The 27,558-nt window shown below is 34.6% G+C and overlaps 1 protein-coding gene across 1 annotated transcript in view; it reads right to left on the bottom strand.

The window, feature by feature from the left end:
• Nucleotides 1–27,558, bottom strand: part of LOC129230143 (DNA polymerase theta-like) — a 63,392-nt gene that overhangs the window by 3,906 nt on the left and 31,928 nt on the right. The window contains 6 exon segments of the mRNA XM_054864546.1: nucleotides 1,630–1,814; nucleotides 17,227–17,482; nucleotides 19,938–20,153; nucleotides 22,401–22,582; nucleotides 22,710–22,862; nucleotides 23,575–23,818. Coding sequence (XP_054720521.1) covers nucleotides 1,630–1,814; nucleotides 17,227–17,482; nucleotides 19,938–20,153; nucleotides 22,401–22,582; nucleotides 22,710–22,862; nucleotides 23,575–23,818 — 1,236 coding nt within the window.

The raw sequence follows: 27,558 nt of genomic DNA, 5'->3' as shown, positions 1-27,558 counted from the left end.
ATACCAGACGCCCGGTTATCACATCCAGAGACTGCATTTTCTTTTTTATTAGAACTCATCAGTCAGGATTAGTGAATAACCGAGATGGAGGCAGATGTCATCTCATTGAAGTTGATTGTGCCAAAAACTGGTAGAAAAAGTAAATTTATCTCACCAACGATAAGCCAAGCTTTGCCTTCAATTTATGAATCGAACCTCACCATACTGTGGACACTCGTATATTGCATGTATTTAAATTATAGCTAAAAACGATAACATTGAAAGTAAAAAATATATGTAATAGCTAAAAATGAACAATAACACAATGAATTTGATATTAGTACACATCTTAAATTTTTACAAAAAAGTCGGTTAGCCGTAAATCATCACCATTAAAAAGAAAAATGTGAAAAGACCTGCGGATAATCCGACAGCTTACTGTATTCTTCAGTTTTGGGTTTTTTCTTCACAATTTTGGAGAGGGAGGTTATGTTACGCAGTATAATAATTGGTCACCATGTCGAGAAATATCAACATCAATTTGTTTGTTTGACCACTCACCCTTTTCTTAGCTACATTTGGAATGATAATTGTCCTTGCATTTAACTAATCAGCAGTCACTTCTTACCATAAACTAGCTGATGCTAAGGACTTCAATGCTAGAAACACAATTATTAAGTAAGATGAAATATTTTCTTTTTCTAGTAAACACATTTAAATGCCTAATACCACAAGTAAATTAAGTTCGTAACTAGCTGACCCATGCAAAGCCTTCATGCTCAAATAGCCAGTAGTTAGTTAGCATATAAAGTGTATCATTAAATTCTAATAAAATGCAAGGTAAAATAGCAAATGCATCAAATCGATATTGGTTAGTCTTTGATATTTCTTGACATTTGATTGATTATTATGTGCAACATAACCTCTATCTCTCAATCCCCTATATTTCCTTTTTTTTCTTCAAAAGTTGGGGGAAAAAACAAATACTTTAGAATATATTTCCAATCAATCATCAAAAAGTTTCACTTTCTTCTCAAAAGATAGCACCCCATGTTTTTAGGTCGAAAGCAGGTATTATAAAATCCATTATTTTTCAAAACACAGCCAAAATCGGAATTGTTTATTTCTCCCCAATTTTGGTGAAAAAAATCTTTGAAATCATGCTTTACTTATGAAGTTTAAACAAGCATTAAGGAAGTGATGGTGTATCAACAAAAAGTATTCTTGAGAAATAAAATATGAGATATTGTCAGAATTACTGCAAGTCTGGTCATGTTGATAAAATATTCTGTGAGTAAGCTGCTGAACCCAGGTTCTAACTTAGTAGTGGGAGTCTTACAAAAGTTGATTTAATTTGTGCTTTTCTTCAGTTTTCTAAAAGCTTCCAAGACATGCTTCATTATTCCAGAAAAAAATTCGGGGATGCTTTCTGGAGTTCAATCGTATAAGCTCAATGTTCCTGAGAAAGGAGCTTTTTTCCGGCTGGAATGTCTTATTCTAAATAAAACTATGCTTAGTACTTATGGAGTTTCTGCTTCCCTATCATTACTTGAAATTCATCATTACAGTTACTCTAAGTATTCAAAAAAAAAAAAAAAAAAATGCTGTCTTTAAAAGAGAGAAATTCAATAAAAGTTAAACTTGCTTTACTTTTTTAGCTTGCTGCCTGATTTCATCAGACACGCATGCGATGGGCATTTTTTTCCACGTAGATGCAATTTGAGTAAATATGTCATCGCCACTGTTGAGAGATTTGATCAGAATTGAATCACCAGATAAGTGGGCTAGTATACGAAGTTCCAGTTGAGAATAATCAGCAGATAATAGAAGACTACCTAAAAATGTATTTTCAAAAAAGTTTCAGTTATCAGTATATATTTTGTAATTTTCCTGACAAAACTTTTTCAGTGTTCATAAAAGGTTTCAAAAGAAAAATATATCTAATTTTCAGTTTGAACAGGCGGAACAATATTCTTATGATAGCAAATTTTACAACAAAATATTAACTGCATAGAACTTAGAGAGAATTTATCTTAGTTAAAAGGATTAAAATTCAACTACCATTGAATGGGGTGACTTTGCGACAGTAAAGGTTAAAAAATTCACAGACTGTGGCATAAACATAAGAGATAATATATGTGGTTTTTATAACAGAAGGATTGAAATGTGCTCGCCTCTGTTTTATCTTTTGCGCAGCTTAATAGAACCTCTTTGCATTGGTATCGGTACATATGATGTGGCACAATCTCACACCATGCTGGCACAAAGTCACCCTATTTGAAGGTACATTGAGCAGCCATGATTGTTATCTTTACTAATAATAAAGCTGAAAGTCTCTCTGTGACGCGCATAGCACCTAGACCGTTTGGCCGATTTTCATGAAATTTGGCAAAGTTAGTATGGAGCATGGGGGGTTTGCACCTTGAAGCGATTTTTCAAAATTCGATGTGGTTCTTTTTCTATTCCAGTTTTAAGTACAAAATTATCATAAGATGGACAAGTAAATTACGAAATTATCATAACTTGGAACCGTAACATGAGCACAAGCCAATTGGCGAGATACGAAATTATCATAATGTGGAACCATAACATGGGTACAAGCCAATTGGCGAGAAAATTCACCATACATTATTTGTAAATATACAGGTGAACCAAAAGACCTTTTAATTTTTCTATTACGGGCAAAGCCGTGCGGGCAGAACTAGTTCAAAAAGTATGTAGGAATTTACAAGCAAAAATGCACAGTGCAATAAGTCTAACTGAACGTTTACTAGAAGACTTTTCTGTTATCTGTACGTGCTACATTTGCACTACACGTGCAGAACACTAATACATATCTATACTAATATTATAAAGAGAGAGACCAGATTTTTGTATGTTTATATGTTCGAGGTAATCTCTGGAACCATTGCAGCTATTTGAAACATTCTTTCAGTATGTGAAAGGTGCAATGTTACTGAGTGAGATAGGCTATAAATTATACATATATGTATCTATATTATTTTTTTAAACCAATAGTTTGTCTAAGCCACCAGTTTATGTTTCGTACCATTTTATTCTTATAAACATAAACACAAGCACTGTTTGTCCCTCCTTTGCACTCATAAAATAGCTAAAGGTTCTCTTTGAATTGAACGCTGAGTGATGGAAATGACTCAAAGAAATAAAAAGTTCACGAGGTCAGCATAAGAACTGCTTTAACATGTATGTGAGGTTGCATAGGATAAGGTATATGGCATTCATTCACCGTGGACATTGCAAACCATTTAGAGTCACAGAGTGTTTATGCACCAAAATTTATTTAAACGAAATGTACCTAAAACTCGCTTCGAGCAAATTAGCTTTTGAATTCAATTAGTGCAGATAGTTGATATTAATCTGTTTCTAAAAGTTCTAATTTTGCATGCATTTTGGGGCTATCCTTTGCGGTTTTTTCATCTACACTAAGATTATAAAGACAGAGGGTTTACTTTGTATGTTTATATGTTCTGGGTAATTGCCAGAACCACTGCACTTTTTCAAAAACTCCATTCATTGTATGAAAGGCAAATCCTTGCAGAGTGGCACAGGCTATAAATTATGCATACAATTATCTATAATATATTTTTTTTTCTAAAGAAGTTTTTTTGACAACCAGTTTAAGTTTTGTATTATATTATTGTTATAGACATAAAATTTTATCTAAACTGTATTGTATCGAAAATTGCTGCGTTGAGTAGAAAAATTCTGACTGCCAGTTTAAGTTTCGTATGGTTATACGTTCTTATACGCATAAACTCATAATATAGATCGTATTGTATCGAAATTAACTATGCCTAAACAAAAATCTCAGCTCAGCAGACATACTTAGGCGAACAGATCTGGAAGAAGAAGACGTGCTGACGAAAGTCACGAAGAGAGGCAAGATCATTTAGTGCAAATGTCTGCAGCTTCTTCATCCCGAATATCTCAAGAATCAACATCACAATGTTCAGAGCGACTTGCAGAAATTAATGAACGCATGAGAGCATCTAGAGATCGAGAATCTATCTCAGAGCGATCAGAGAGGTTCATGAGATAAAGAACTGTTATTCGTGAGGTAAGATCAACGACACAACAGCAAAGTATTCTAGATGTATGTGCAGTTCGATGTACTTTCACATATAGTTCTGGTAATAACTATGCTGAATACAAAGATATAAAAATTGGAAGCATGGATAAAATCTGTGCTAATATTATAAAGAAAGAGAGCAAATTTTTGTACGTTTATATGTTCAAGGTAATCTCCGGAACCAATGCACCTATACCGATGAGATTCCTCCAGTTGTTTGCTATTTTGATTCAATGTGTGGGGTCGATCTAGAAATTCTTTCCCAGACCACACTCATCGTGAGAAAAACATATGTTACGCTGGTGTTTTATATCTGTCACCAGAATAGGAGCTGGATAAGTATAGGACCACACGTAAATACGGCTTTTGCTCCGGTTTTCTGAGAAATGTTCGAAATGAGATCTTCAAAATAGCTGAATTTTATCCGGAGCTGGACATTTGTTGTGAACATAAAATTTCTCCGATTGGTTTGATATGATGTCTGTGACACTATAGGGAACATTTTTCAACCACCCTGTCAACGCAGTTGAAACCTCAGACAGCAGAAGGAGAAGATCTTTACACATTTTGTCAACACCGTCTGACTGTTTTAAACAGGGGTGCATTCCCCGCCAAATGAATCCCCATACATAAGAGAAAATAAATAGGTCAAAGGAGGAGACACTAGGAGAGCAGAGAGTTGGGAGTCACGGACTATGGCTCTTGTAGTTCAAAATATCTTTGTAACATTAAATAATCTGTAATTTTTAATATAGCTGTAAATATTGATTGCATTAAATGTCTCTAAAAGACCATGTATTCTCTTGTTATCTTTACACAAGAGGTGGAAACGGTATAGCACCTATTTGAAAAATTCTTTCACTATATGAAAGGTGCATTTGTACTGAGTGACATAAGCCATAAATTATGCATAAATGTATTTGTACTAATTTTTTAAACCCTAATTTTGTCCTCGCTACCAGTTTATATTTCGTACTGCTTATTGTTGTACACGTAAAAAACAACCACAGATTGTCTTGCATTACAATGTAGGAGTGATTAAAGGTCCTTTAAACTTTTAGATTCTATTGTTTTATAGCCAACATTTGAAAAATTTATCTAAGACAACATAATGGAAGGAGAGTGTCAGCAGAAATACTATGATTGTCATGTATTGAGAACTTAATGGTTACCGGCATCTCAAGGAAGGGGGAAACCAATTAACTGGAACTGCAACGGTTAGCTCAGCGGGGCATTCCGTAATGTAAATAGCCATGTGTAGGTGTGAAATGTAATGTTCTTAAGATGTAACTAAAGTAATTAGTCCTGTTCTATCCATGCTTCATCTGAACTCATGTTTACATCAACAAATGAAGGACCACCGAATAATAAATACAGGACAGTTGGCCATGAGATGTTTATAAGAACCTGTGAAATAATGAAGTTTTACTTCCGAATTCCCAATGTGCTTTTGAAGAATCTTATGAATTAGGGTAAAACCCGAAATCAGTCAAGATAAAAGTTTAGTAATCCTATATTCTGATTAAATTTATCATGGAGGAGCTCATTCAATCATTAATTGGGCAAAACAAGTTATTAATGAAAAGATTGGCAGTTACGCCAGAAACGAAATCAAATGAAAGTTCTAAAGTTTCAGTCCATTTTGAAAAATTTGAAGAAGGTCAGGAAAACTTTGATTCGTTCCTTGAATGCTTTGAAGCATATTTGAAGGTCCAAAATGTTCCGGACAAAAATCGTGGGTTAGCTTTCATTTCAAATTTATCCCCCAAAAAGCATAATTCGTTAAAGAATCTGCTCGCTCCTGATAACCCATCAGATAAAGATTTTGATTGTTTAAAAAGTTCTCTCAAAGACCATTTAAATCCGAAACCACTAATAATTCCAAGCAAGCATTTGTTCTTAAATTGCAAGCAGCGGGAGGGGGAAACAGTAAACGAGTATTTGGCAGAGTTACGATCCCTCTCAATTCCATGTTGGTATGGTGAAGGAATGTTTAATGTTATGCTGAGAGATGTTTTTGTAAGTATTTGCGAGATAAAGCTATCCTAAATAGGATATTTGAGGATGATGACACTAATTTAGAGGGAACACTAAAAATTGCCTTGGCCATGGAAAAGGCCCTATAAAGTACTTCAGAGCTTTTGGATAAAGCGGTAAATGCCCATGAGATGGGAGTGGGAAAAAAAAAAGCAATTCAAGAAGAACAAATATAAACAAAAGGCTGGGTGCAAAACTATGAGTAAATCGTGCTTGCGATGTAATGGAACATATCATTCAAAAGATAAATGTAATTTTAAGACATATAAATGAAATTTATGCGATAAAATTGGCAATTTGGGGAAAGCATGTTTTTCTGCCAAGTTAAATAAAGCAAATAAACCTGTTAAGCAAAAGCAGGTAGGGGTAGAAAGTTTTTCTGAAATTGAAGATACTGTTTTCGTACCTATTTACATCATTCAATCCGCAGAAGATACACTGCCAGAACAACAGAATCAAGTAAACCGATAATGGTTAAAGTTCAAATAGAATGTCATTGGGTGTCTTTCGAAATTGATGGTGGAGGAAGTGTATCAGTAATGTCCCTGAAGAATTTTCGAAAAATTTCTAAGAAGAAAATTCAGCCTACAAAATTAATTTTCAAAATCTACAAAGGGGATAGAATTATTAAAATGTGTTATGTAATGGTAAAGGTTACTTATAATGAGATTATGTATGATGAATTAAATTTGGATATTGTAAAGGAATATTTAGATACAATCTTAGGTAGCGAATAGTTGTATAAATTAAATTAGATTGGAACTCAATAAAAAAAATGCAAAGTAGAAACAAATGTTAGTCTTCCTAAATTGTTAGACGATTATAAAGAATTTTTTGATGACTAGGGGAGATAAATAGTTATGAGGTCAAATTGGAACTTAAGTCAGATGTTATGCCGAAATTTTGTCGGTCAAGACCTGTTCTGTTTGTTCACTTTGAAAGATCGTGTCGAAAAAGAAATTGACAGAGTAGAAAGGGAAGGAATTATTGAAAAGGTAGAGACATCTGAATGGGGCAATGCCAGTAGTACCAGTCATAAAATCAGATGGGTCAATACCTCTATTTGAAGACCACTCGGTAACAGTAAACCCTAGCTTAATGGTACAACAACATCCTCTACCAAGGTTAGAGGAGATAGTTTTGTGTTTAAATGGAGGTAAAGACTTTTCAAAATTAGATTTTAAGCACTCCTACTTGCAATTAAAGGTGCATGAAGATAGTCAAAAACTCCTGACAATTAACACCACAAAAAGGTTGTTTAAATGCAAAAGACTCATGTATGGGCTAAACCTGGTTCCAGCTATTTGGCAGCACTACATAGACAGTCTGTTCCAGAGAATGGGAGGGGTAAAAGTATTTATGGATGATGCTCGCATAACAGGATCGACTGACAATGCACATTTTGGGGGACTAAAAACTTTTTTCCAAAAATGCAAAGATCAGGGATTAAAGCTTAATTTGAGCAAAAGTAAATTCTTTGAAAAAGAGATAAAATTATAGGGTCATAAAATCAATTCCAAGGGTTTGCATAAAACAGACGAAAAAATTTGTGCAATTGCTAGTGCCCCTAAGCCAAAAAAAGTGCAAGAAGTTCAAAGTTTTCTAGGGTTAGTGCAATTGTATGGGAAGTTTTGTCCAAATTTGGCCACAATTGCTAATCCGCTAAATAATTTAACAAAAAAAGAACACAAGATTTATCTGGACTGTGAGCAATCATTCCAAAACATTAAAAAAGAAATTTGTTCCCCATAAATTCTAGTGCATTATGACCCAGCACTTCCTGTTACTTTGGCAACCGATGCGAGCCCTGTAGGCTTAGAAGCGGTGCTATCCCACAAAATGTCCGATGGAACAGAAAGACCCATAGCATTTGCATCGAGCACTCTTAACAATGCAGAGAAAAAATATTCACAGATTGACAAGGAAGTTCTTGCAATTGTGTGGCTGCTAAAAAATTCTACCTATATCTAAAGGCACAAAGATTTATCCTCCTAACAGATCACAAGCCATTAATAGCAATTTCTGAATCTAAGAAAGGTCTACCAATTTTGGCCTCAACAAGACTTACATTATGCTTTGCCGTAGCAATCCTTTCAATTTGACATCATTTACCGCAACACTAAGAAGCACGGAAATGGGGATTTTCTCTCAAGGTTGCCGGATGATGTTACGCTCTACCAGTTGCAACAGATTGAGACCCTCCCAGTCACGGCCAGGGAGTTGGCCAAAGAAACCGAGAAAGATGAAGAATGCAAACCACTGTTGCAGGCATTTCGAAGTGGAGAAGGACTGAAGGGGAAGGAGATAGAATACAGTCTCCAGGATGGCTGCATCATGTATGGATCAAGAGTTGTACCAAAACGATTCCAGAGCTGAGTGCCAGATAAAAACAGATCCCCAGAAGGCAAAGGTTCACCATTGGGAGTATCCAAGTAAATCTTGGGAAAGGCTTCATGTTGACTTTGTTAGACCACTGTTCAGACACATGTACCTCATCATTGTTGACGCACATTCTAAATGGCTGGAAGTTTATCTAATGAAGAGTACCACCTCATTTAAAATGATAGAGTGCCTAAGGGACTGCTTCCCGAGCTTTGGATTTCCACTGATGGTAGTTATTGATGACGGTCCACAGTTTAAGTCCGATGAGTTCCAGAATTTCCTGAGACAAAATGGGATAAAACATAAACCTTCAGCTACATTCAAGCCTTCCAGCAAAGGCCAGGCTGAACGTTATGTGTTCACACTCAAACAATCTCTTCCAGCCATGATGGAACATCCTGGCACCATCCAACAGAAGCTTAGCACTTTCTTGATGCAGTACAAGAAAGCGCCGAACATGACCACCGTCCATAGTCCGGCAATGTTGCTGATGAAGCGGGAAACCCGAACCTGCATCATCTTGGTCAAACCAGATCTGTAGGCAATGGTCCAAGATAGAATCAGGAAGGACAGCTTCCAGTTCGTAGATTGTGGCTTCCTCACCAATGACAACATAGCTGTACGTAATTATCGCCATGGGGAGAAAAGGTGGAAGTTCGGGAAAGTAATCAGCTGGGATGGACAACTTTACTACATCATTGACATAAATGGGCAATTGTGACATCGGCACGTAGATCAAATGAGGGAGAGTGGAGATCTAGAGAACCAGGACTGGGAACGAGTCACTTCCACTCAACGTCTGGATTCCAGGTCCTACTCTGCAACTGTAACAGCAAAGGCAAAAGCAGCATCGAGTTCAAAAGAGTTATCAGCTGAACCAGGTATCTTGCCTGCTGACACCAGCCAGGAGGAACCAGTGACCGATGTCATCACTCCAACAACCAACCCTGTGCCACCAGATATACCACCGCTTTGGAGATCCACCAGATTTAGGAGACCTCCACAGAGCTGGATTTGTAACGGGGAAGGAGATGTCGTGTATTGAGAACTTAATGGTAACCAGCATCGCAAGGATGGGGGAAATGGATTAACTGGAACTGCAACCGTTAGCTTGGCGGGACGTTCCGTAACGTAAATAGCCGCATGTATATGTGTAATGTGATGTTCTTAAGATGTTAATAAAGTAATTAGTCCTGTTCTATCCATTCCTCATCTGAACTCATGTTTACATCAACAAATGAAGGAACACCGAATAATAAATACAGGACAATGATTGTCGTTCAATTTCAAACGATATAAACCAAAGTCTAATTTATATAAAAGGCAACAATTGTCAATGAAGCAGAAACTTGATATTGGACTTTTGTTTGCATTCACCGTTGAGAATTGGACAAACACAATTCTATTAAAACAAAATTTGGGCATGAAAACCAGGAATGCAAATTAATGTTTATCAGCATTCCCAGTGGAAATGGAAAAACTTAATAAATTCAACGCTAGCCAAAGTTCGATCAATAAGCTTTTGCAATGGTTTTTTACGGAACTGCCAGGACTTGACTTTGGTGGAAAAACGGACCCTTCCACATTTAAATTACTTTGAATATAGCCTCCAGAAAGACTCCGGATGTTCCACAAGAAACTTATGAGACAAAATTATAAGAGATGTCACATTTGTATTTGACAATGACTTTCACCAAAATCTTCGTGTGGTACCCTAGAGGAACGCTTGCCGATATATACACTGCTATAGTCTTTTATGACAAGTGAGTAAAAATACCTGCATAAAGGTGTTTTATCAAAATATATGAGTTTAGAAATTCTCTCTGAATGATTTGATCCTCAATGTTTATTTTGAGACCAAGTCTGTCAAAAAAGTTACATTGGATATGCGAGAGGGCTATAGTTTTTGAGAACAACACTGTGCATCATCTAAAACAATTCCTTATATAATTACCTTAACTCCCCAGTTCTTCTGTTCATGCTTATGAAATTAAAGGCAATATCCCAATAATTTTATTTCGTAACATTAATTTGCCTAACCTATGCAATGGAGTTCAACTCAAATTAAAATCACTACGGAATAACATGATCTAGACATGGAGTGTTGTTCTTACATCACCTGCGGCAGATCAGTTGGCTCGTATTCCTTGCATCCTTATGGTCCTTGCATATTTCCTTTTCCAATTTGAGTGATTACAACTCCCAATGAAAAGTTCTTATGAACGTTACACATGGTAAGATTATATTGCTCAGTAGAAGATATGTGTTAGTCTCTCTTGATCAGGAAATGAGGTGAATCAATTTGTTGCAAATCTCATAAAAACGAAACAAAAAATGTTGCTTACTATTGAATTTTAAATTAAAAGTACCTGCATAATATTTTTTAAAGATAGATTGCTTTTTAACCCGAACAAAGTCGGGATGGGCCACTAGTGATGTATGAAAAGAAACTAATGAACAACTCAATGAATGCTCAACTGCAAGGAATTGTATCATCTTGTATCTCATTGTCCATGTTATAAGGTATAAATCCAGTAGGGCTCAACCGATGGCATTTTTTGGCCGATGGGCCGATGCCGATTGTTGGCCGATTGTTCAAAGGTGGCCGATGGCCGATTGCTGATTGTTTTCCTCCAAATGGCCGATTGCCGATGGCTGATGGCCGATGCTGTTGGCCGATGGCAAAAAAAAAAAAAAATCTAACAGAAAAAAATTGATAAGATTGTCAGGGATTTAAAGGATCATTGATTCATTTCACTTTACTTCCTTTCAACGAATAAGGAATTGTAATCCCCCCCCCCAAAAAAATCAGATTTCGACCTAAATTTTTATTTTACGATCATCTAATTTAAACTTGACAAGTTTTTTTGGCGCACATGTACATGCATATGTACCTAATAACACATAGATGACCGAAATATCCATTTTGAACGTCTCCTTAGTAAATTATCGCAAATTCTCTTGTGATGTCTTCATGCACGTCAACTTACGTCACTCAAAAAGGTTATGAAATAGTAAGTTGAAAACTCATACGTACGTAGTATGATCTAAAAGTTTGAGGAAAAGTTGTATAAAAATTTACCGTGAATAGTTCACATTACAGAAGTACATCTATCTACAAAATAGTCACCTTGAACGACTATGCACTTCTGCCAACGTTCGTGTAGCTTTTAGAAGGACTAATGGAAGACATTTATCCCAACCTCCTGTAAGGCCTCTTGCGCTGCTGCTTTAACTTCATCGTGGGGAAGAAGGCGACTTTCATGTTGAGGATGCACGGTTCGATTAGTCAATACTCTGATAAGACAAACAAATAGCATAACGTTTCGTCGGACTTAGCTCCGTGTGACTTTTACCTGTTCCCAGCAAAAAAAAAACATTTGCATGGACGCCGCTTTCTTCCGTCAGGAGAAGATAAAGCTGCACCACAGAAGTTAGCGAAAAATGGCTTCCAGGAGTGTTTCCAAAAGTTATACGAACACTGGCAAAAGTACATAGTCCCTCAAGATGACCTTTTAAAGGTGGATGTGCTTCGGTAATGTGAACTATTCTGGGTAAGGTTTTATACAGCTTGTCCCCTGAACTTTTGGATCGTACTACGTACAATATGTATAGGGTGTAGTTATCCTTCTCCTTTTTTGACTGCTGTATGATGGAAGACAAAGAACAACAGCCAAAAAAAGGGAAGAAAAACAAGGAGACTGTTTAATAAACAATTGATTTTTTTTAATTGAACATATAACTAAGATTTGAGTAATATTGTAATAATGTATGGATTTAGGTAAACTAAACATAGTTAAAAAATATTAAAGTATGTTGTTTAATCATTCAAAAAAAAATAAGAATAAAACTATGAAACCGTCAACAAATTACGCAATTAAAGTGGAAAGATTGCACGTAGACATTTTTTAGTCATCAAATCAAACAAAAAAGGTAACAGATAAAGTACAATATTAAATCATAATACGAATATTTTTATACTTATTTAAAATATATGAGTAGAAGAGTTTGCATTTTTCATAAAATGTATAACAGTGACATAAATTTTGCGGGAAAAAGAAATAGCCATGAAAACAGCGAGATTCTTAAAACGCAGCTACAATAAACAAACTCAATATTTACACCACCAAGTTAATAACTGAATACATATACTACTTGATCTGATGTTTGCACACGTAATATTGAACAATTTGATTGTTTAATCTTTTATGAAGCACTACAAACAAGTTCAAATTAAGTTTTTCAATCTAACAATAATTTTCTGAAATTCAAAAATTTGCATAATAGAAAATCCTTGAAACTTTTCTATAACATATTATTCAACATATAATGAAAACGAAATTAACTTATTCATTGATTTTAAATAAATACATAAAAATAGTTACTTGCAACAGAAAAAAAAATCAATCGCTATTAATGATGCAAAAAAGATGGCGCATTACAAAATATAGGTGAAACAAGTATAAGAAATACTCAAAATGACATTTCTTGACCAAACTAAAGAATCGCTTAATTTTTTTAGTACAGAACCGCTACCACCAACGCCTCGGAAGAGTTTCTGAATCTACTTCAGCACTTCCGAAGAAAAAAATTCAAAACTCCCTTTGTTTTCCGAATTAGACAAAGCTTAAAAAGATAATCTCTAATTTTATGAATGGTGTTAGTTTTAAACAACTCAGAAGTACAACTAGAGTATATTTCAGAAATTGAGGGAGTGGGAGGAGGGGCACGCAAGTGTTCTCGGAAATACAAAAAATAGTCGTAAAAAAAAGAGTTCAAAATAATCATAAACATTCAGCAGAAAAACCCTTTTAAAACTTGACCCGAGTTTGTTTTGACGTGTAGTGGCGGATTTAAAATATAGCATAAGTTGCAATTGCGCGAGAGGCCCCATAACCATAGGGGCACCGCAGGAGTTACAAATAAATGCTTATGGTAAATGTTTACAACTTCTGTGATAGAGAAATAGGGCCTCAAAATGTATTTCGATGGGCCCCAAACTTGTAGCTCCGCCGAAGCGATACAGAAAAGACTGCATTACTGTGGTTCATATTACAAATATCGAAATATTAAAAATTATCGTCGGTTCAACGGGAATCTAACAAAATGAAACAAAACCGGTTTCGCCATCTCATATTTGTTTCCATGGTCTCCATTTCTGCAATACATCACCAAATGATCGTCAGTCTGAGACGCTATGTTAGTTTTGCATTGAAATAAGTAATTAATAGCCACAAAACATCAGTTAATAGGCTTTTCAAAAGACCCGATCGAAAACAAAAAGGGAAGTGCACAAATAGAGCGTGCGCACATTAGGGTGGAACGAAAAAAACAAAGTTTTTATTTTCGAATCGTAATAGTGCGGAAAAGTTGCCATTGGTGAAGACTTACAAAACAAAACAAAGATTTTTAAAATCGGATAATATCTTCCGATCCCGCAACGAGCCTAAAAATTTGAAAAAATGGAACATTTCATGTGTTCTTAGAGATTTTTTAAAAAAAATTCTCCAACATTTCTTTTTAATACTCTAAGACGGAAAAGTTACGATTGGTGAAGCCTTCAGAAATTTTAAAAAACATATTGAAATCAAATAATACCTTCTGATCCAGGAACAAGCATGAAAAGTAAAAAAAGGGAGAATTTCATCTTTTCTTAGTGATTAAAAATAAAATTGTTCTTGTTTTTTTTCCCCGGTGTTACAGGGAAAAGCCTTTTTAAAAACCCTATATTACACATAAACATTAATTTATTTCTTGACTATGCAAAACTACCATTCTTTACAACAATGAAACATTTTCAAATAATAAAACGTTATAAAATATTTACCAAATTTACAATCCAGTATACAAGTCTTATTGTTTTAAGTGTTAGTTGTTGAAGCTAATTTATAATCAGATTTTTTGGAAAATTCGGGCATAATTGATCTGGATTTCAATGTTGCTCTTAAGTAGCCATCTCTTGATTTAAATCCACACACTTTGAGTGAAGCCTCCGTCACTAGCTTCACACATCTTTCGACAGCTTGCGTATGGCAGCGGAATAGTTTCATATCCCAGTCGGGTATAGTGCCTGTTGCAATAAGATTTTCAATGTCTTTGTTAGGAACTTTTCGAAGAAAAGGTGGAGAAGATAGCTTTGTCGTGTTCCAATTAATAATCTCTGTGTAACCTTCTGCTTCGAAATTTAGAGATGGAATGACAAAGTTTCTAATGCTTTTGCTTTTAGAAACAGATTCTCTGGCTCTTAAGACGTTTTTAAAGTTCTCTTATGTGCCTCCTTTCATCAAACACCATTGCCATTAATAAGTTTTCGGGATGCGCAAAGAAAGAGTTTCTTTCAATGACAAGGTAAATTACTTGTTTTAGATTGTCAGGTAAGTATCGACAGGTTTGAGTTGTTCTGTAAACATGAATGGCACCTTCTGTGAAATTTTTGCGGTTCTTTATTTCGCTAATGGGGCATATTAGATGCATACACTGTACTAAGCGGCAGAAACAAATATGAGTAACGCAGGATTAAAGGGCCATGTGGACAATTTACAGGCAGGCTCTAGTATTAAAATATCACATTTGTTTTATAAACAAACGTTCTTCCATTAGTATTTCATACCAAACTTATGAGGATCGTTAAACTAAAAGAAAAAAAAAAGCTGAAAAAGGGCTTAAAGTTTACATTTTTTCAAACACACTGTAAAAAAATTCAGAAACATTACTGACTATTTCCGTGTAACCTTTCGGGATTTTAATGGTTTTATCCACTTCCTGGAAATATCACGTATCAAGGACAAAAAGTTTCCTGAATTGCTACAAGTTGCACGAATGCAGACTTCTCTCTGTTGTAAAAAAATACTTTTAGCTCCCAGTTTAAATATTAATTGAGAGTATTTATAAGGTGTATCGGCTTCAGGTCGTTTACGGCTCGTCCATGCTGATTACACTCCCAAAGGGAGCGAATAAGTATGGACTTCGAACCTTTGTCAGAATTGCAATTCTAATTTAGCTATGGCCATGCCTGCAGTACTGCTTTTGGCACTGTCTTGATAAATCAGGAAGGTGCCAAGCTGTAATATTATCCCTACCAGATATAAGTTTGAACTTCCAGAGACACAAAGGCTTTAAACGGAAAGATTTCTGAATTTTTCAGGAAGGTTACTGAATTTTAGCGGAAAACTTTCCTGGTTTTTGCGAGATACGTTACTGGCAGAAAGTGGGCACATCAGCTGCCTATTATTTTCCAGGAACGTTTCTGAATCGTTTTTACAGTGCATGTAGATTCGTTTGCACGATCGGAAGATATTGTTTTATTTCAAAAAGTTTTTTTTTTTTCGCTTTGAAGTCTTTACTAAACGTAACTTCTCCGTTCTGTAGCCTGAAAAAGTACATTGATCAAAAAATGTTAAAAATTCGGAAAAATCCTGAAATCCTCAACTTTTTCGATTTTTTAGGCTTGGTTCTGGATCAGAAGGTATTATTTGATTTCAAATTTTTTTTTTTATTTCTGAAGGTTTCACCAATCGTAACTTTTCCGTCTTAGAGCCTTAAAAAGAAACATAAAACAAAATTTTTGAAAAATCACTAAGAAAACACGAAATTTTCCATTTTTTCAAATATTCAGACTCGTTGCGGGATCGGAAGATATTATCCGATTTTAAAAATCTTTGTTTTGTTTTGTAAGTCTTCACCAATGGCAACTTTTCCGCACTATTACGATTCGAAAATAAAAACTTTGTTTTTTTCGTTCCACCCTAGCGCACATCCAACATGCGAAAATTTAGCCTTCTACAGCTTATTATTTTTGAGTTATGACTTATGAGAGATACATACGTACATCCAGCCGCAAGAAATAACGCAATAACTAACTTGTTTGGTACCTGAATGCAGTATTAAAATCTCTTTCAGGGGTGACTAAAATAGAAATTCATACTGAAATTTAAGTAAACAATTTTGTATGAAAACAATAACTCCTTTTACTTTGTATTAAAAAGTAAAAAAACAAAGGTCCTTTTTTTCAAAAACATCGGCCAATTCCATCGGCTTTTCGATGTTTTTAAGGCCGATGGGCCGATGTTTCCTGCAAGTTAGCATCGGCCGCCGATGCCGATGGCTAAATTGTTGAACCATCGGCGCCGATGCATCGGTCGAGTCCTAAAATCCAGTTTGGTTGGTTTGAATGCAGTCACGGATCCTGCAACAGTACAACCATTACAGGGCGTTATGCCCAAGCTATTGATGAAAACATGCCCATGTGAAAGATTTTAAAAAACAAATCAAGGTTTTTTTTCCATTCAAGGTTACATTGTGAAAGGACCCAAATTTATGACCAATTGTCTTAAATAATTTATTTTGGCTATTTGATAGTGAGAATGTTCATTAATTTTAATGTTCTTTTTTTTAAATTATTTATTTACTTATTTTATTAGAGATTTTAAACACAACTTTTAAAAATCTAGTACAATCTACATTAAGAATACATATCAGTCCATGAGTAAACTCAACAGCTTATCATCAAGCCATGATAGATGTGACCCACTCTCACATAAGCAGCAAGTTATCGCCCTTAAGCTAGGGTTAAGGCAAACTGCATTTAAAATCAGCTAAAAATGTTATAATCCAAGTTCTATATCCAAAGAAATGATACCATTTGAAAGAAAACTTCGAACTCCCCTTCCTTTATACATCAACGGTTACAGAGAAGAAAGGAAAAAAAAAAGCACTAATTGAAAGAAAAGGAAACAAACCTGAAGAAGGAATGAACATCTTGCGAAGGCTGACTCCATACTGCAATATATCTTCTTCAGTGTAGCTGCCGTCTTCCTCTTTGTCATTTTTGGAATCTGTTTGACTGTCAACATTAAAATCTCTTGGAACAAACTGCAGATTCGGAGTGTGCATGTTGATTCTCCCAGTAACAGTGTATACATAGCAGGTGCTATATAATCGATCCATGTTAAGGAAGCTGTTAAATTTATTTTCTCTCAACAGTGGCATCAACACCTTAAAATAAAGATGAAATTCATTATATTAGGGTCAGTCAATAAATAACGAGGCAGATGGGCTATAAAACAGATTTTATTCGACATTCTTCAAAAATACTGACTGAAATTGTTTAAATACTTAACCTCTGGGAAATTAGTCACAAAACTAAGTGCTCATAAAAGTCTTTTGGATGCTGCTGGAACCAATTACGCACACACTCCTTTACTTCATTGTTCGAATGAAATCGTTGTCCCCGAAGTGCCTTCTTGAGTTCCCCAAAGATGTGGGATAACATTCACATGGGGATAGATCTGGACTATAAGGGGGGTATGTCAAGATTTTCCACTTAAATTTCTGTAAAAGTTCTCTTTTTTTTGCATTTGCTGTGTGTGGTCCCCGTTAACTTTCACATCGTGCCATCCTGTTGCACAACAACGCTAGATCACAGACAGTTAATGCAACAGAGGAACTTTACTGAGAAATTTAAGTGGGAAGTCTAAAATCACAACTCCTATAGTCCAGATCCCCCATGCGATCCCACATATTTGGGGAACTTAAGAAGGCACTTCGGGGACAACGATTTCATTTGGACGATGAAGTAAAAGAGTGCATGCGTAACTGGTTTGAGTAGCAGCCAAAAGACTTTTATAAGCACAAAATTATGCGACTAATTTCCCAGAGGGATAAGTGTTTAAACAATTTTAGTCAGTATTTTTGAAGAATGTCTAATAAAATCTGTTTTATAGCCTCTGCCTCGTTATTTATTGACTGACCCTCATATTCCAAAGTTACTTAACTCTGCAAGAATGTACAAGAAAATATTAACAAAAAATATAAATCAAACATAATAATAAAAAGTTAATGAATGTCATGCATTTATTAAATTTTTCATGTATGTACATACACCTAAAATATTGTTCAGTAAAATTTTGCATAGATTATCTTACTTATACTAAAATGGCAAGGCAAAGCTTTCTTAACACAAAATAAATATCTACATAATCATAATGTTATAATGATGAAGATTTTTTTCAAAATAGCTACAAAAATAAAATATCAGCTATCAGGTAAGCAAAGTGCTCCTCATTGTTTGTTAAATGTATCTTAAAGTAACAGTTTTAATTTGAAAATCCTAACTCAGTTGAGCAAAATAAGTGTTAATAACTACAGCTAACACTTGAGTAGAGTTAAAAATATTTTCAGATACAGTCAAATCCCATTAACACGAACTCTCTTAACGTGATATATCGCTTAATGCAAAATAAATGCCGTTCCCAGTCAGATAAAGCCACAAGTTACTGTTAAAACAATCGCTCAACACGAAAAGGATTTAGACGAAATCCTGCATAAGATGAAAAAAATTTTAAAGTCTTGAAGAAAAAAAGGGAAGAGAAAAAACAAAATCCCCATACTTTTACATGAAATTACTTTTAAAAGTCGAAAGATTTACAGTTGAACTTAAGCAACATGGATGGCAAAATTCCTCTCCTTGCGTAGAAAAATGAGGAAAACCACATTGCTTCAAGAAAGTACGAACTTTAGCTGTAAACTATGCTTAGAGTAAAAAAGCTTGAATGAACAGTGAAATCTTCACCAAGTGGCTAGTAAAATTAGATTTAAAATTTCATTGTGAAAAAAAAAAGTCTAATTCTGAACACCTGGTCTGCCCATGTAGTGGTTTAAGGTTTAAAAGCGAGAAAGTGTTTTTTTACCACTCAACACTGCAGCAAAAATCCAGTCTTGCGATCAAAGAAAATTCAGATGTTTGAAAATGCGCTGTTGTAGATAAATGGTCCGAATGGCCATTGCCTGTTTGGAATTACTGGTGTTTCTTACTTAAACTATAAATTTTAAGACTTGGGTGTTCACTTTTGTACAAAGGTACTTTGGTTCCTACCTATATTTCCTGAAACACAAAACAAAAAAACCTTGTCAACTTAACAAAATTCTGTAAACGTCGAAATCGGTTAACGCGAAATTCGGTTAACATGAAATATTTTGGCGTCCCCGTCGAGTTCATGTTAATGAGGTTTGACTGTAAATGCAGATACTTAGTTGAATAACTCCAGATCTAGAAGATTGTTGAGAATTTGGATAATGCTATGCTGAAAGAAAAAGACACTGAGCACAAACTGTCAAGTTTGTGGAAATATATGGATGATATGGGGGAACTTGCTATCTTTTCATCCTCACAAAAATTGGGACTCCCCCCATAGGCTAAATGACTAGTTTCTAGCATATGGCAAAAATGTGGTGGGGGGGTGTCCTTGAAAGACATTATTTCGACAATCCACTGATGGCACTCCTGGAATATTGATTTTGGTTGGTTGCCCATAACAAGTCATAAGCAACCTTACATAAAGCTTGTTGGGGACTCCTCTCACTTACAAAAATTAAACAGCAAAAAATAAATAAATAAATAAACTCACTTATTATTTTTTAAATAACTCAAATGGAAAGAACTGCTATTTACCTTAGATGTCGCAAAGGAAATTTTCCTCCAGTCCAAAATTGCTTTTGGCAAAGGATGCAAGTGCATTACTTTTTCTAGGCATTCCTTATTTGTTCTCAAATCGGGTGGTAATCTTCTGCCACCGCTTCGAGTCACAGTTCCAATCGAGAGGTGCCTGTTTGCCAAAGGGCTATTCAATAACTGTGATGAATTCAGTTTCAATTCCTTGAATAATATCTGGAATAGAAAAAACAAAAAAGGCTTAGTTGCGAGAAATGCAAGGAGCTGCCAAGCTTATTCATGTTGGCTGATTTACGAGGATGCGTTTTAATTGGGCAGAATGGCGAGGATGTTTTTAGTAGTCACGTGTTCTGTGACTCTTCATTAGTCTAAATGCCAAGTTTTATATTAACTGAATCATTAGACTTCGAACTATCGACAGTCAAGCAACTCAATCAGGAGGAAAACTAAAAACATGAAGACGTCTGTAAAACGGATGAAGATCGTGTATTGGCCTGGATTGTTAATGGGGATGAAACTTGGGTTTATCCTTATGAACCTGAGTCTAAGCAAGACTCCATGCAGTATCATAAAAAAAGGACAGCACCGCCCAAGAAGTTTAAGGTGACATAATAAGCTGAAAACCACTGGGCACGATCTTTTGGAATTCAGAAGGAATATACTGATAGATTATAAAGATAAAGATGTCTCATTAACGGGAAAATATTGCACTTCAATATTAAAACAGTTTAAAGAAGCACTAAAAGAAAAACGAAATGGAAAAATTGACGAAAGTTGTGTTGCTCCTGCATGACAATGCTAAAGTTTACAAGAGTCGTCTTACGTTGGCTGCCCTGCAAAGCAGGCTTTGATATTAAAAATCATCTACCCAATTGTCCAGACCTGACCCTGAGCGATTATTACCTGTTCCTTAAAATGAAAAAAAGAACTTAGCTGGAAGAAATTTACAAGCAATGAAGAAGTCAAGTAAGCAATTTCAGCGTATTTTTCGGTGAAGGATTCAACATTTTTTTATGCCAGTATAAATAAATTTATTGTTAGATCTGAGAAGTGTACTAGAGTTTCAGGTGAATACATTGAAAAAGAAAAATAATATTGCATTTTTATTTACTAACCTTGTTCTCCATGCCGCAAACTTAAAAACGACTCCTCGTATATTGCAACTGAATTTGTGAGGACTGATCTCTCTTTTCCAGCTTCTCATTAAAAAGGTTAATAAAATTTGCTAGAGAGTTATGTAGCAGCTCTTGTATTCTATAAAACTTATACTTTTCAATTTTCAAAGTTCATAAACTCAAAATGTAGGTAACAAATTTTGATAATGTTCATAGACTTCCATATGTGTAGTAATTTTGGAGGAGTGCTAAAGCATTTTTTAGGTTTTAAAGATTTGTGTTTTTTTTTTTTTTTTGTTTTTTCACTTTTTACCCATTTCCTACTAATTTCTAACTTCCTTCTTACTTGATTCGGATAAGGATTTTTCGGAACTGTTGTCCTCATTATAATGGGTATTTTCAGGGAATATTGTCCTTATTTTAATGGGGCTTTTGAACAACTGTAGTCTATTAGAAGACATCTCTCATTGAAAATACATTGTTACAACTCTGAACGTAATTTAACTGAAAATATAATTTAGCTATAATTACTGTACTGCCTGATAAATTTTCATGTGTACATTTTTTCATATATAGTAAAATCCCTCTAATGTGGACACTATTTGCAACAAAATATTTTGTCTGCAATAGCGGGGTGTCCGCAGGACAGGGGTTTAATAATGTTATTTGCCTTAGAATCGGGGAATTAAAAATTGTCCGCATAAGAGGGGTGTCTGCATTTGAGGGGTGTCCGTTAGGAAGGGTTTTACTCTATTTTCAAAATTTCTTTTGAGAAATTCAAACTATATTTATTGCAGTTTATTCTCTCCCTTAACTGTGGTATAAAGCAAAAAGAAAACCCTTTATATTTAGTGAACATGAGAAATATCTATTGTAACAAACTGGTAAGTCCTAGCAAGAAGCAGAAAAAAGTTTAATTGATTTTTAAAACAAAATGCATACAAGCACATTAAGTTAATAAAAAACAAAAAACTTACAATTATTCTAGAAACATAGCTAAACGTTCCAGATACTGAAGATAAACATGATTCCAAGTACCAACTTAAATTAAAAACATAGAAATAAGAATATTGTAACATTTACTCAAGAAACTTATTATCTTAGTTTTGTCATCATCTTACACAAACAAGTGTGCAGATTTTTGACTTTTTTTTTTCAAGTATCATGTTTGATGTTAAAGACAGACTGTTTGAATTTTACAATAAATTAGTGTTTTCAAAATCGCAATACAAAAAGGTCATAATCTATAGTATAATCTAGAAGAAAAATTAGTATCAAATATGGGACTTGAAAACTATAATTATACTTTGAAGCACATGTTTAAATATCAAAATAAAGAATAACTTACCCTGGAAATTTCTCTTGAAGACTTAATATTGAAATTCCTACCAGCCATCTGCTGAGACTTCTTAAAAAGTTCTTGCTGTTTTTTCTGAAGTTCTCGACGATAGCTCATAGCCAATTTCAAATTAAATCCTAAGCCATTTTGTTCCATTTTGGCTACAGAAAGTATGGCTGGCATTTCGACATCTGGAAAATATTTGTTGTATTTATAGTTTCTCAAATTTCAATATCAAGTAGGCAAGTATAGTGGCATCAAACATTGTAACAATGGTATGAAAGCAATAAACCTACTAACATAAAGTAAAATACCTACCTGTAAAAGTTGAATGCAATTTTTTATTCCTCAATTCATTCAGAAGTATGTTTGTCAAATGAAAAGAAATGTATGACTCTGCTGCAGCTCTTTTGATTCCAGGAACAGAGCTCCAATAATGATAACCAATGCTGCCATTTCTATTGTCAAACTCTGTAAACAAAGAACAAACATTTTTGAAGACTGTTAGATTTTTTTTAGATGTTTTTTATGTGAAAACAAGCAAGTTTTTTAAAGAAAGAGAGTTCTTTATAGCCTTCGACTCCAACTCTTTATCCCAAAATCAGTTAAACTCTGCAGCTTTTATGCATTTGCAACTCCAATAAACTATAGGGTGCGCTGCAGCCACTGTCTAATGGCGGATGAAAAAGGTAAAACAAAAAAAATGCCGTAACTTATAACTTGCTTTGATGCTTAGTGAATGACAGTAATTTTTTATCGTGTTTGTGGGAAGTTTTCTTTACTATTCTTCCTGAATTACATTACTCCATAAACTGTCCGAAGCCTGTAATTTACCCTAAAGAAAACATGTAGAATGGAATGTTTTAACTTTTTCTGTAGTATTGTTAATCATCACAAGGTAGCATATTCGAGCTCTGGAGTTGCGAATGCAGTCGAGCCCGCTTATTAGAATATCTTTTAAAAGAATATCCCGCTTAATAAAATACATTTTTAATGTACCAAACTAATGTAATGTGTTATTTTGATCCCGGTTAATGGAATATCCCGCTTATTAGAATATTTCTTCATGGCTAAATGGCTAATCCATTGAGCGGGTTCGACTGTACTTTGTAATTTTGGCTATAATTAAACGATCTAGAAAACCCTGGCAAATAAGAAGAAAAAGAAAGGAAAAAAGAATTACCTTGCATGCAATTCATAGCATCAGGAAAAAATTTGGAAACCAGTGATTGCAGAGATAGTTGGCCTTGCTCAGAATCTAAAAGCCAAGCAGCAATGGATGGATCCATGTAAGTTATGTTCTTGCTTTGTGGGAGAGGTATCTTGCATCCTTGCCATAAAACTTTGTAATGAGTCTTTAGGTCATATGCAGCAATAGTTTTACTAGAGGACAGTTTTTGAAAAAAATCTTGAACTAATTTGATTTTCTTTGCAGATTCTGAAGTTTTCTGAGCTGGAAAGAAAGAATGAGATATCTGAGTTGCAAATAAGCATTCAACAAATAAAAAATCTTCATTAAATATTCATACATAAAAGTTTTCTAGTTATTTCGAGAACAAACACTTGATGCAGACCCCGAAATGGTTTCTTGAGGAGAAAAAGTAGGAAATAAGGAATCAAAAATTAGAAAAGTAGGAAAAGAAGGAAAAAAATCACTTAAAAAAGTAGAAAAAAAATAGGAAGAGATAGGACTACACACTAGGGTGGATCGAAAAAAACGAAATTTTGAATCTTAATTTGGAATACCTGCCAAAAGCTGTGCATGTGTAAGTACAACGCACATGTAAAATATTATCAAGTTTGAACAACTCTTTGAGGGTCCTACCAAGGCTTGAATTTCTCCAAAAATAGAAAAAAAGGTCAATTTTCCCAAATTTTTATGAAAATACTAGTGTTTGAAATTTTTGTTATAATACGGTTAAAATGCTTTCCTTGAACACTCCTTTCATGTATTTTCACAATTATTTACAATCTTTGCACCATTAAGTTTGCACATAAGCCGTTAAGTTTCGCGAAATTAAGCAAAAACTGACTGTTTTTAAGCTTTTTTGCACATTGCAATATTTTTTCTTTTAAAGTCCAGTTTTCTTTTTTACGCCTGTACAGAATGCAGTTTTAAACGGAAGTGAAGTTAAACTTTATTACATTAAGAGTCCAGCATCCACTAAACACAGGTGGCTGCATTTCGAGTTCCATCTACCTTTTCCATCTGTCGAGACACATGTATTAAGTATAACTTTATTACTCATTTTACATTAGAAGTTAACTATCAAAATGATTTAGTTGTATTAACTAAAAAAACATAGAGAGAAGTGCATTGGTTACAAAGAATGTATATTTACTCACACGCTGACATATAAGCATCAATATTTCAGAAAATGAGGGACTTGAAAAGTATCAGTTAGTTAAAGCCACAGAAAATAGTCAGTTCGTCACATCCATTCATGAAACCTCTTTGAAATCATTTTTTGATTCAAACGATGACATGATACTTCGAGATTTGATTTTTGCTCTTATGAAGCCATCTCTTGCCGATTGACTAATCACAAACAAAGAACCTTCTGTCGCCATATTAGCACAGCGTTCCACCACCTGAGTGTGACAGGAGAACTAAAACACAAAATTGGCGTTGATGTTTTCAATTTATTGTTGAAGACTTTCATTAGATATTCCAGCTAAAATAGGAGAGGGGTGGCAGTTATTACACATTCTTGCCGGTTGATAACATCAGAGTAGTCTGATGCATTAAAGTTAATCCTTTGAATTATAGAATTTTCTTATTTCTTCATGAACAGAAACCACTTGTCTGACCTTCAAAATCTTCGCAAAGCCAGTTCTCTGATATACTTCGTTCATCAGTGATCACTGTTAAGAGAATATTTTCCGGATGACAAAAATAGGCATTTCGTTGAATGACAGGATCAATAATTTTTTCAGATTTTCACTTACGTAACGAGATGCTGTAATCACACTGATGAGGAACAGCAAAGTTTTGTTTCAATTCCAGAAGAAGAAAAATTTGCAACGGCTATACTCCCGCCAACAGAGCCATCAACATTTTTTGGTGTTGATGCCACTTCAAATGTGGAACAAATGAGGCTTTCTCTGCCAACGCATTCAAAGGTGTGCTATCAGTACGGCATTTCTGACAGATGTGCGATGTGCTGCAGCAATTGCTTCAGAAACATTACGGGATTTTGGTACTGTGTCAAATAATTATTGCTCTAAAGTCGTTGATAGGAATAAAATTCGAAGACAGCGACAGAAGTGTCACAGGTGTCATAGACGAAGTACGTGCTTCTCTTCAAAACCTGCAAACTAGAACTGAAAGAGCTTGAAAAGTACATTTTTCGATAGCCGAAAAGACAAAACTATGACAAAAAGAAATGGTTGAGACAGATACTGTAGAAGAACCATAAGCGAGGAATCCATGGTTGAAAAATCCAATTCTCTTTATTTGGGTCATGTGACGCCAACTTCTGGAACGGGAAAACATGTCGCGACAGCAATGTAGTTTTTGAACTGAAAATTTGTTTAAGCCTTAAGGAGATTTTAGTTTTTGCATGTGATGGCACGACCACGAATACCAGAAAAAGGAACGGTGCAATTGCGGCCGTAGAGAATAAAATTGAACATCCTGTCCCATGGTTAATCTGCAAACTGCATACGAGCAGGATTTGCGTCACCTGTTCACTTTACTTGGTGGTGAAACTGCTGGTCCATTTGAATTTTCGCAGCACCAATAGGTAAATTGCTAGACAGGTGCGACAATTTACCACTGGTCCAGTTTGAAGCAATTACGCTCCTTGTCGTAGGTGCTGGGCTGTTAATATAATAAAGTATAATTTCATTTCCATTTAAAATTGCATTCTGCAGTCATTGCAAAAAAAAATTGGACTTTAAAAGAAAAAATATTGCAATGTGCAAAAAGACTTGAAAAAAGACAGTTTTTGGAAATTTCACGAAATTTTACGAACTTGTGTGCGAACCTAATACTGCAAAGAATGTAAATAATTTTGAAGATACATGAAAACCATGTTAAAAGGAAATATTTTAATGGTATTAGAACAAAAATTTTGAAACTTATTATTTTCATAGAAATTTTGGAAAATTGACCTTTTTTTCCTATTTTTGGAGAAATTCAAACCTTGGTAGGACCCTCAAGGAGTTGTTAGAACTTGATAATATTTTACATGTGTATTGTTCTTACACATGCACAGCTTTTGGTGGGTATTCCAAATTAAGATTCGAAATTTCATTTTTTTCGATCCACCCTACTACACACACGTCAAGACGACTGATAGTCATTAGTATGAAAAATAAACTGGTGGAAACAAAGATATTAATTACAAAAATATGAAAATAAAATACAAAGAAAGAAACACCTTTCAACAATACAGTAATAACATTTTTAAGTGTGAAAAAAATAATAATAATAATAGTAAAACTCCTATTTTTGTGCAATAAAACCATTTCTGTTAAAGATTAGTTTTGTCAAAGACGAAAACATTCGAGAGCATCCATTTATCATTTGAAAATACTCTAACACTTTCAGCTCATGTTGTCATAAACTATGATACAAAAGCAAAGGAAATATTAAATTAGTTTTAGTTGAAAATAGTCAGCAGCTGACATGCATTCTTGCATAAACAGAAGCAGATGTTTAAATTTGAAAAAATCGGAAAAAGACTGAAAATGCAGAACTAAAAAAAATTTGTTCTTAAATATGGGACATAAAATTTATAATAAAATAATTAAACTAAATAAATAACGAAATAAGTAAACTAAAGGGTTTGTGTACTATGTTATGTATTTTTAGCATTCAACATACATTTTTATTTAAGGCACGTCATTTATGGGAGTCAGTGGGGTCAATTTCTCCCCTCCCTGGCTTTGGAAAATTAATACTTAACTATACAAGTTTGGGCGCTTTTTATTGTTTTCAGATAAAATTTGCATTTAGTATACATCCTTCGCTAGCCACCACCAGGGGCGGGGGGGGGGGGGGATCAATGTGACGACCAGTTTTAATTTTAATCAAGCAATAAAAACGAATATTGTTTTAATGGTCTGATGATTTTTACCTCCCTCTTGTTCCAAAATTTTTGTCACCAAAAAAAAAAGGAAACATCCATGCATGGTAACCATAACATTTTTATCAAAAACA

Source organism: Uloborus diversus, chromosome 9 (genome assembly GCF_026930045.1).
Source record: "Uloborus diversus isolate 005 chromosome 9, Udiv.v.3.1, whole genome shotgun sequence".
Lineage (NCBI taxonomy): Eukaryota > Metazoa > Arthropoda > Arachnida > Araneae > Uloboridae > Uloborus > Uloborus diversus.
This window is presented reverse-complemented; position numbering and strand designations above follow the sequence as displayed.